The sequence below is a fragment of the Alosa alosa genome, chromosome 19, assembly GCF_017589495.1.
Source record: "Alosa alosa isolate M-15738 ecotype Scorff River chromosome 19, AALO_Geno_1.1, whole genome shotgun sequence".
NCBI classification, from domain to species: Eukaryota; Metazoa; Chordata; class Actinopteri; order Clupeiformes; family Clupeidae; genus Alosa; species Alosa alosa.
Window position 1 is genome coordinate 25680042 of NC_063207.1, and position 11719 is coordinate 25691760.

General features: G+C 40.9%; 2 protein-coding genes across 4 annotated transcripts in view; both read left to right on the forward strand.

The window, feature by feature from the left end:
• The first annotated feature begins 1287 nt into the window (after window positions 1-1287).
• Window positions 1288-6342, forward strand: cln8 (CLN8 transmembrane ER and ERGIC protein). Its single transcript, XM_048227409.1, has 3 exons — window positions 1288-1386; window positions 2022-2625; window positions 4120-6342. Exons 2-3 carry the CDS (start codon window positions 2089-2091, stop codon window positions 4432-4434), a joined length of 852 nt encoding a protein of 283 aa, XP_048083366.1. The 5' UTR covers window positions 1288-1386; window positions 2022-2088; the 3' UTR covers window positions 4435-6342.
• Window positions 6343-8350: 2008 nt separating this feature from the next.
• Window positions 8351-11719, forward strand: part of arhgef10 (Rho guanine nucleotide exchange factor (GEF) 10) — a 54313-nt gene continuing 50944 nt past the window's right edge. For all 3 annotated transcript variants that reach the window (XM_048227406.1, XM_048227407.1, XM_048227408.1), the window contains exon 1: window positions 8351-8520. The gene's annotated coding sequence lies outside the window, so the exon portion shown is untranslated. The remainder of the gene's footprint in view (window positions 8521-11719) is intronic.

An 11719-nucleotide genomic window follows, 5' to 3' on the forward strand; every position in this document is an offset into this window, starting at 1 on the left:
AATTCACATAGGACTTCATACAGTAGGAATTTATTTTTAAAACTTGGTTGACACATTATGGCACACTCCTCCTCTTGAGAAGACCATGTAATGTTCATAGTCATTTTTACACCTGGGTAGACATGCAGTCATATGGTGCTTAAAGTGACACATCTAGATTAGAACCGCTTCTGTTTCCTGGTTATTTCTGTTGATGCTTCAAACCCTTAAAACCCCAAAATGAGGAGAGAAGGAGAGAGAGAGAGAGATAACACTTACGTTTGACATAATGTGGAGAAATCATCAGCTCTCATTTGGATAGAATTATAACACCACTCAGATCTTGGAATGTGAAATTAGAGGAAAAAAGATACCTAAATAAAATGTAGTTGTTTAGCTAAACCTATTTTCAATTATTATATAAAAATATAAATATATATCATATCAATATTAAAGGATGAATATAATACCAAATATTCATTATTTGTACAGAAATATATATAAATAAATATATAGATATCTGCTTCATTTGAACAGAACAATTTTCTGCTCTTCCTCATGGTTTTGTTGATTTTACTTCTAGTTCGGGTTGTTTTGATAAGCTGTTATGATGGCATGCAAGATAATGATATTGAATGTATGATTTGTTGCTTTGTTGCTTTTTTGTACTACATTACTGAATGTCATTTGTTGATTCAGATTTCTTTTATCTATTTATTGCACAAACATATTTATCTATTTATTTCTGTTTACAACCTGGCTTTTCTTTCATTTGGACTATGCCATGCTGCTCACTAGACAATAACTTGTAAGTATTTTGGTTGTCCCTCTTTTCATAATTTAGCCTCTTGATATATTTGTTGGACTTATTTCCATGAGTTGGCCTCTTATGTTTGGTTATTGCTGGGGTCATATGTTGTAAATACTTCTGCAATTAAATTTTTGGAAGAAAAAAAAGATTCAGATTTGAGTTCTTATTTAATCCATATATCTACAGTACACACATCATTTGGACACAACCTTTTCTAGGCTACTGCTTTCCTCCACATTCTTTCTTTCTTTCTTTCATTCATTCATTCTCTCCCTCCCTCTCTCTCTAGGCTATTTTCGTTGTGTGTGTGTGTGTGTGTGTGTGTGGGGGGGTGGTGGTGTAGGTGTGTGAGCTAAACACTATTCTTTCATCATGTCACTGACACAACGTCGCGCCCAATTGCAAATCAGACTCTGCTAATACTCTGCAAACCAATAGCATGCAGAGTATCCAGAAAGGGGCGGGATTGCCCCATATGCTATACCACGTGATCAAAATTGAAGTCATATGATAACGAACCAGACTGTATCCTACTAGCCTACTCTTCAAGGAATGCGATCGAAGGCTGGCTTTTATCTTCAGAGTATCCTCATAAAGTGGGTAACGCATGCTTTCCATCTCGATAGAATGTCTGAGAACTGTGTTGTAGCCTGTCTCTCTGCATAACACACTGAGAGAAAATGTCGAACAGACAGATAGATAGTTCGCGTTGTTGTTTAGCTACTATAGCCTACTAAAGCGTCGCATTATGAAACATTGTTTTGAAACGTTCACATTACATGCTGTGATATGAGTCATGGGCTTTCTATCATGTTGGGAATATAGCCAAGATGTTGTATGATATTTTCTTACCTGATTTTGATCAATTTGAGCATACTTTGCAATAGGCTACATTTTTGCAAAGTAGATCATTTCAACGCCTCGTAAGATCTATTTAATTATGTCCTGGTGGTGTCACTTCACCGTAGTATCAGTCACATGATGTATTTAAATGTAATTAAACGCTGTTAGAAACTTTGGCTAATTGTATTATTTTGAATGACCGGCATAAGACCACATGACAAGGCAGGTCAAGAGGGAATTCTCCGTTTTCGCTGTTATCTCTGTATAATTCATTACTGATGACCACGCTAAAGGCAATTTTAGGCATATGTTGCCATATCATGTTCCTCTTGTTTGCCATCACTCGTGTTAAACTTTGTAAATTAATTTGGATAAATGTGTCTTTCAGGATATACTGTAAGAGGTTACAAGCATTTTAGACAGTCACTTAAGCTTCTGAGAGTAAAACTCTCACCATGACCTCCCAGCCAGACCTCCCCAGCCTCTCTGTGAGCATGGACTACTTCAACTGGAACCTGCGTCTGCAGGTCATTGGCCTTGGGTTTTGTTTCTACTTCACTGTCTTCCTTGTGTGTCACCTCCTGTCGGCGGCCCTCTGCACAACCTATCGCTCACTGCCTGCCAAAGAGAAGGTTTTCTGGAACTTGGCTGCCACAAGGGCAGCATTCGGGCTCCAGAGCACAGTTGCGGGACTGCGCACCCTGACCGAGGACTCAGCTTTGTTTGAGGACAAGGTGCGTGGGCAGGAGGATTGGTCCTGGTTCAACGTGCTGACGGCCACTGGCTTCTTCCTGTTTGAGAATGTGGCTCTGCACGCCTCTAGCGTGGCCTTTGGCAACTTTGATGCACCACTGGCATTGCACCACTTCTTCGCCCTGTCAGGGTTTGCTGGGGCCGTGGTGTGGGATTCACTGGGCCACTTCCTACCCATGGTCACCCTGCTGCTGGAGATGAGCACACCCTTCACCTGTATCTCCTGGATGCTCCTCAAGGTAGAACGCCTCCTCATTGCACTACTAACCAACTGCACTTACCACAACAGTCTTCTCCATCCTGACTTTCCCTTCTTCCCTTGACTTAACACAACGCTTGAATTGGCACTTTATTCTATGCGAGTAGTACTTATTGCTGCTCTAACATGTCCTAATCACACTGTACATTGATTGTTACCTTTCTTTAAGTCACAAAAGTGTCAGCTAAATGACTAAGTATTATGTAATGCAAAGATGTGCTGCATGCTCTTGCTTTCCTAAAATGCATGCATGCAAATCTTGATTTGATCCTGATTCACCCCATCACCTGTGTTACTTTCTTTTAAAGGAACCGTATGTAAGAAATGTAATTCAATTAATCATAAAATGGCCCTGATTTGTCACTAGACATTAGGAAATCATGCTAATTTCAAATGCTTATATCACTGACAACAGTAGTCCGGCCAGGATACCGTCATTAAAAAAAGTGAAGTTGTAGCCCTCAACTGATGTTGATGTTTACATATTTGTGTTTTAGCCTGATCCGCCACCTTCCACCTATCTAGTAATCACAAAGTCAGTAATGTTTCGGCATCTGGGTTGCCAGCTCTGCTCTAGTTACCACATTTGCGGTGTACACCGCTCTACAGTATTTTGAAAGTGATTGTAGTACCAGTTTTGGCCAAAATCCTACATACGGTTCCTTTAAATCAAAACACGTTTGTGTACAGTATGTTTTTAGTAATTGTAACTGTAAAATTAGATTCCTTTTTTCAAAAAGAGGAAACTCTGGTTATATCTAACCTCCAATCTTGAGAGGAAGTGACTCAAATGTCTGAAGTTTCATTGCTAACTTTGAACTCTCAATTTTCTGTTTGAATAGTGTCACATGCATTCAGCACATATCCTGCAATTACTCTCTGCTGCAGCTGACTTCAACAGTAGTCTATCTCAAACATGGAGATGTGTTTAAGCCATTCAAGTGTGTGCAACAGTCAGTGTGGTAGGCCTAAATATTCTCTCCCTCTCTCTTCTCTGTCTCTCCTCTGTCTCGCTCTCTCTCTCTCTCTCTCTCTCTCTCTCTCTCTCTCTCTCTCCCTCTCCCTCTCTCTTCTCTGTCTCTCCTCTGTCTCTCTCTCCTCTCTCTCTCTCTCTCCTCTCTCTTCTCTGTCTCTCTCTCTCTCTGTCTCTCTCTCTCTGTCTCTCTCTCTCTCTCTCTTCTCTGTCTCTCCTCTGTCTCCTCTATCTCTCTCTCTCCTCTCTCTCTCTATCTCTCTCTCTCTCTCTCCCATCTCTATCTCCATCTCTATCTCTATCTCTCTCTCTATCTCTATCTCTATCCCCTCTCTCCTCTCTCTCCCATCCCCATCCCCCATCCCCCATCCCCATCCCCATCTCATATCCTCCCTCTCCCCCCTCCTTGTCTCTCTCTCTCTCTCTCTCATCTCTCTCTCATATCTCTCTCTCTCTCATATCTCTCTCTCTCTCTCTCTCTCTCATCTCTCTCTCTCTCAGGCTGGTTGGGCACGGACCTTATTCTGGAAGGCCAACCAGTGGGTGATGATCCACATGTTCCACTGCCGCATGGTGCTCACCTACTACATGTGCTGGGTGAGCTGGAGCCACTGGAGGGAGCTCAACGCGTACGTGGCCCTGCCCCAGCGGCTGCTCTTCTTCACGGGCCTGGCGTTGCTCACCGTGGTCATCAACCCCATCTGGACCCACAAAAAGACCATGCAGCTGCTCAACCCTGTGGACTGGAACTTCGGCAACAAGCCAGCCCCAGAGAATGGGCCCTCCAAGGAGAGGCCCAAGCAACACATAAGCTGAAGGGGTATCAGGGCACCGAGTTGGGGATGTAGAGGAAGAACAAAAGTTTAAGATAAGGCCACACAATGGCCGCAAGCATTTATTTTCCTACTGACTCTTTGGATTGGATTTGGCTTGAGAATTATTGAATGGAGTTAGTGGACTGATACTCTTAATATCCTCATCTTTACATGGAGTTTATAGTCACTCAAGAATTTGGTCCATGGGAATTATTTTCTGAGCTAGATTTTCTGAGCTTTCAAATTGGCATTGAAATTATATGACTGAAGTATTTGGCCAATGCTATATTTATAATTCTTTTAAATAGATTTTTTAAAGTTGGGTAGGTTGGAGGGGATCATATTATTTACTATCTTCACTAACATGCTACTAGTCTTACAAATTGTTAGCGTGTGATCTTTAAGTTATTTTAAGGTATTTTTGCATTTGCCAGTCTGTTGGCTATTAATGATATCAACAATATTCCATTTGTTACATTTGAGAGTGTTACGTTTGAGAGTGTTACGTTTCATGTCATATTTGCAAAGTTTTGTGACTGAAGCTGAAGGAAGAGGAAGGCTGTTAATGTCAGTTGGACGAGTCAGCAGTTGGGGAAATTAGGTGTTGGCTAGTTAGAACACATTCATGCCTCATGGCTTGCCTTGTGGCTTGCCTTGCCTCTCTTGGAAAAAAAGCAGACATGTTTTGGCCAAAATATTTGAAATATTTTGAATTTAAAACCTTTCATACACACATACATACACAGGTTATATGAATAATATATGAATGGCCATTTTTTTACTCTGTCAAAGCACTGTTTTTCCGAATCTGCTGTCACAGATTGCACATGTGATACAGCATAAATACACAGCTGCCCTCCATAATTCTCTCTGAATGAGAATGGTGTTTATGCTAATGCAAAATGAGCTCTTGTCAAATCTTTGGGTGTTATTGTTGTTGGATGTTAGACAACTCATGCATATGTTTACAGTTAACAGAGTAACGTGGCAGTGGGGATCTCGTGAGTACTGTGAAGATTGCCGTCTGCCCTCACTGACCATCTCTCACTATTCATCATAACAATAATTCAGAGAGGAAAGATAAAATACCTTGGATTACAAAAGCTTAAAGTGTATGCTCAGAAAATTACTTTTTTAAACATGACCATAAAGTGTTCTCATGTAGCTGGTCCTAATAGCAATATGGTATAGTCTGTTTTACACTACCTCAATTAATCGAAAGGTGAAAAGAAATCTTTTTAGTTTTTACATATTCCTGGCTTTGCTTTAGTAATTGCTTTGATACATTTTTAGATCATGTTTTCCCCAAGGGAAGAAACCTTTCTCCACATAACAGTTCAGATGTCTGACATCGTTGAGTTGCATATTAACAGCTGACACAGCCAGACTGGTCCCCTTTGTTGCATACTTAACTAATGAATACCTTTGTGGATGCTGCTATCAAACATTTAATCTTCTCCACTCAACCATTATTTTCAGATCCCACATGTATGTCACCAGTTGCTAGATACTAATTAAATCTGGGTGTGTAAACTGACCCAGGTGCCCACACTGTGGATTGTCTCTAAGAATGGCCCCTGCCCAAACTGTACTTGGCTTTCTTGTGGCTTTCTTGTGTTTCTCATCTGTGTTTGGGTTTTATAAGTGTGCCTTATCTCTATTCAGATCGCCTCAAGCCCTCTGGGAGTTAAATCCTTTTGTTGTAGTGTAGTAAAAGGAAGTAATTATATTGCTATATTGTGGCAAGTGAGTCATTGGAACTGCAAATGTTGTAACTGTTGAACATTGGCAACACACACACACAAACTAACATTGACGTTGTGTTTATCCCCCCAAAATGGATACAAGTGTGCATACCGGATCATTTTCTGGACATTGACAAAACTATTAAAACTTACCCTTTTTAACATCTACTTTGTAACAAACTTGTATTTGAATGTTGAATCATCCCATGCCCATTTTGTGTACCAACAAATCTGACTGGCTAACTTTATTAGCCATGATTTCTGTTTGCCTCCATATTTGCACTACACTAAACAAACTGTTGCTGGAGGTGGATTAAACACAAGATATATTATAACTGAAAGAGATCAGGGCCCTCAGAAAAACTCAGCCACTTTATGTGGAATTCGCAATGACCAATGGGGAGACAATGTGCTTTATATCCACAAGTGGGCAGCAGAACATTGTATTAAATGTTGAAGGGCTCTGCCCTGGGAATGGAGGTTTTTACAATATTCAAACCTGTGTTTGTTGTAGAATCCAGGATGTAATTTGTGTGAGTTGTTCAGATTTCAGAGAATTTGAAACCATGATCTTTAAAATTAAGATTCTGTTAATGCATAAGATGTAGTCTTTATTATAATAAATTAACCATCAGTTCGCACTGAGACTAAATGAGAGCAGGACCGATCAGCTCTAGGGTGAGAACACCACAGGGCACCTAAAGCATGCCATTTATCACATAAGACTGTCAAAATCAACAAAACAGTTGTCTGCCAGGTGGTTCATTAGCTGTGGTAGGACTTTAGGAAATTAGATCAGTAGATTGCCATGAAATTTTAAATGTAAGATCGTTTGAAAAGTTAAGTCAATAAAAACTTTCTGAAGTCTGCATAGATAGGGGAAACCGGGGCTGGTTGGATCAAGGGCAGGTTGGATCATGGTTAATACAGTATCTAGGCAACTAAAAGGTACACCCACTAAATGTTAACGCTAAAATAAGTGTCTTCTTAATTGGAGCGCACACACACATAAGAAAAATAATTGAAAATCATTAACCCTTTAGGTGAGGGCAACTTTTTGATTTTGCAGGGTCGAAACTTAGAAATCGCTCTTCCAACTAAATACATTCTAGCATTGTGATGGGTAAGGATATAGAAAAAGTAGGCTAATCATTTCACTTGAAAGAGGCAAGGGCTCAGATAGGTTTTGATATGAAATTTGTAAGCCTGTGGTGACTGCTGGTGGTCTAACACCATTTCAGTGCTGAGGAGTGTCCGAATGTGGATGGGGCAGATTAGGCACACTGATTTTGGAGTTGGTTGGCGCATACATTCCCTATGGCTATTTTTTGACATCTATAAACTATTTTACACAAATATTATCAATCTTTATTTGTTTTAACCTTGTTATTGTAATTACTGAACATAATTTTACATTGGGAAGCATTTGAATAAAAACATAATAAATAAAAAATCAATTGGTAGGGACCAAATTGGTCTTGAATTGTCTACTAAAGAAAAACACACGGGAAAGACATCAGCACAGTGAGATAGATGAACCCTTCAAACAAAAGCAAAAGGAGTAGGCCTACGGCAAAGGACTACTACAATAGGCGTTCCATCCAACCCCGACTAGTGCAAACCAACCCCGTGCCTGGGGCAGGTTGGCACAAGTGCACAACACCACTTTAATCATATATAACTTGAAACAAGGGATAGTTTTTTGACACTGAACGTATTTTTTAGCTGAGATCCCAAGCTTGAAAGTTTTAACGCATGGTAAGACGGAGAAATAACCGAGAGTGAAAAGTGAGCAACCAGCCCCGCGGTCTCCCCTGCACATTTGTTTATTTCCTTTATTTGTATTAGGCCTAGTTGTGTTTTGCTGTTGTCATTGTTGTTGTTGAAATCTCTACCTTGTTTCAGATGTTCAGATTACTTTTCCGGCGACAGTATAAATGCTTGTGGTAATTACATTTGAAAGAAATTCCCACCAAATACCCCCTTCCTTGGTTGCACAGCTGTTCAAAAGCCACCTCACAACGTCACGTGGTACAGAATGGAACGCATGTATTTCATCCGCAGCAAGAAACTTAAGGAATGTGATTGAGGCCCGTTTTGTCCAATTGCATGTCTCCATGAGCTGTCTCCACCAATGACTATACAGCAGGAGGTGAGGCCGTTGATGGATCAGCTTGCAGTAGGGAAAGCTGGAAACACTGACCCAAGGAAAAAAATGGAAAAGAAGCAATAACGCCAGATGCGCCTTCTTTCCTATTCAGTCATTGCCTGTAACAGTTCGTTTTTTTAGAGGATAGAAGGCGTTAGCAAGTTCACAGCATATTCAAGGTATCTCGGAGATGGTAAGTTGATCATGTCTTTGAAAGTTTGCAGTTGTTTTCAAACTTCCGATTTCATTGGTTAACAAAAGTTTATATTGGATATCAGGAGCAAAATCCTGATTACCGGTAGGTTATGTTAAGCGAACCTAATATTTCTTCAATAGTTTTTTTTCTTTCCTGCTTGCCCTGTGCAAACAAACGAGTGTCCACATTGTTTTCTAAGCCATTTTCAGCTTGCTCGCAAGATTCCATTGATGTAACGTGGCGAGCGATACTGCCAAGTTTGTTGCCAAATGGAATAACCAATCTATGGGGTTTTGACAGGTTTTCCCAGGCATAAACGGATATACACAGTATACCTTGTCCATTGCTGAGTTGACTTTTTTAAGCAGTGGGCTCTTGACTGTAAAGAAGAGTAGCGTAGCGTAATTTAGCATAAACTCGTGAATTTGCTTTCTTTAAGATGCGCGTATAACTGACGTATTATGTACTGTAGCCTTTTTGTGAATGACAGTGACATTTACTGTCTTTGCATTGTCATAGCATCATGTAAGTGTATGAGTCGACTAGATAGTTTTTATTACTTGCGAATATTAAACGTATTGAATTCGAAGGCTATTAATTTCCAACATCTGAAATGACAGCCTTCAAAACGCCTGTCAAACAAACTCTACCTGAGTGATGGAGTTTTCCAGCCACCGAGTAGCCTACATCCGGTCACTGGACTTGACTTTTCTAGGTAAACAAAAAATGAAAAGTGCGCTACTTTCAAAGCCACAGCTGCACATCTTTGTGCCCTCTGAAGTTACTGCATAGCCTACCTCATAGGCTACATGCGTTCAGGGTTAACTAATAATTCATACTTGCCCATGGTCACTGAAGGTACAAGGGTAATCATTCAGCATTCAGGGAATAGTTTTGGTAAAGATATTGTTAGTTGACAATGTCAACGAAGCAAATCATTATTGCAATAAAATGTAGAGAGGTAGGCTCCTAGAGTAGGCTAAAGGTGACTAGTCAATTAAGTTTAGTGTTTTTGCTCTGATATTGCTCTGTTTATCTGGAGAAATGTCATGACAGTTTTATAGAACAATCAATGAATTGATATGTTGTGTGTATATTTGTGTCCTCACATCTAAGTTCATGCATTTAGCTATCATGAATGATCTTAGTCGTGCCCCAGATTCATGGTCCTGCTTGTTACAGAACCTGAGCATCTTTGGAATGCACTCTTTAATGAGAATAACCTTGCTTTCATGCAGTCACTCAGGTTGCAGTCTGGCTCATTGAGTCTTGCTCTCAGGAATGTGTGTGCTCAGGGTTAGACTGCCTCAAAGATATGCGAGATACGGTGAGCACTTTGATCTGCTTTTGTATTGTCTAGCGCCATGCTTGTCCAGTTCACTTTACATCACGCCTGCAGAGAGCTTGGACCAGACCAGAGTTGTGCACACTGCCGGTGATTTGCTTAGCAAATAGCTGGGCAACTTGGCTGTGAAGAGGAGGCCTCCTCCCAGCGTAATGACTTCTAAAAATAAAGGAAGTGGGTATTTGTAGTTTCTTTTGTTTTGTTGATGGAAAGTCCCACCACAACTCGCCCCTGGCTGCACTTGGTTGTGTTGGAGTTGGTGCCCCATCATGTGTGCTCACCCACAGCCTGCATTGACATGGATGTTGTGTTCCACCCACACCACTGGCTTCCAAAAATAAAGCAAGGGGGCCTTTTTTTGGCTTCAACACAATTCCTCTTGGAATAACTACTTGTTGTTGTGGTCTTCTGCCATTGTGATGCATCATGATGGACACTGTTGTTTTGATCCCACTGAACTTGGGCTGTCCTTTGCATGTCTGATTGACATGACCCATCAATAAGGTTTTGAGGCAACTGGTTTCCAAAAATGTTATGTCACGTTCTTGGACAGCAGTTCACTCTCGGTCACAGCTGGGTCTGTAATATGCTAATTGCTAAAGCTACTGTGCCATGGCTAAAAACGTCTCCCGGGATGTGGAGATTAGGCAAGGCACAGGGGTAGCTGGAACACTGGCCAAAAGCTGTTATGCATCGCTGGGAAGGCTGGCATACTTGCCATTGCTCCAAGGACTGGAAGTTCATGTTTCAAATCAGTACCACTATTTCCCCCACACTGCAACTGAATCGGAGAAGATATGCGTGAATATCAGCACATAACTCTTCCCCAGCTGAATTAGCTGATGAGCTAACAGCATGGTCACATTCCCCACATAGCTGGATTGTTGTCAGAGTGCAGTGCATCATTGTGTTTATAGTAAGGGATCCTAATTATGCCCGGTGCATGTTAGCAATAATAACAAGGAAGTTTGAGTTGAGTTCAATGAACTTTGCTCATCCCCTGGGGGGAAATTTAAGGCAGGCATGGAAGAGTATAAAAGCACATGTAAAAAAGAAAACACCGGAATGTAACGGAAATTTCCCGGAGTTCACTTGGCATAAATCATAGACTTGGGCATTCAGAGGGCTGTTTGTTCTGTTCATATGGTAATGACTGAGGTATCCATAAAAAAACCCAAGAGTGTCACATAGAGTGGAGCTCCGTCAACTCATAATGCGTTTTGTCATAAGATCCATGTTAGAGAAGATACCTCACTGCCCATCATCTGTATTTGACTTAAACTCTTTAACTGGAATGTTAGATGTTTGTATGATTTGTGGAGATATAGCTTCATACAGCCTTGAGACAACCCAGATATTCATATATCCATCATATAGCAACATTCTGAATGCTTAAATCTATTATTGCTTTGTGATGTATGGGTGCTGTACCATAACATGCTAATATGAGGGTGGGGAGCCTTACTTGAGTTCAGCTGTGGTAAATGTAGTGCAACATAAGTCTCTCATTAAAAATCAAATGGATCAAAGCCTGAAGCCAGGAGGGTCCGTTGGAACTGCAAACATTCTTCCCCCATCTTTCCAAACGAGACATAGCTGTTTCTCATGGGAGAAGTCAGAAATATTCAGGTCACACACAGTTGAATGGGGAGATTCCTAGGAAAATAGAAGTGATGTTGACTTGTAACACTACCTTTTTTTTCCACCTTTCCTCGATTCAAGATCCTACAAGCCTTTGAGAGCCAGTGTAGTATAGGTGAATGAGAGCCTGGGGCAGTGGACTTCAGAGCACGTCAGGGTTTCAGTGTCCCTTGCAGCGCTGTCTATGCTGTAAACCACACTCCACACACA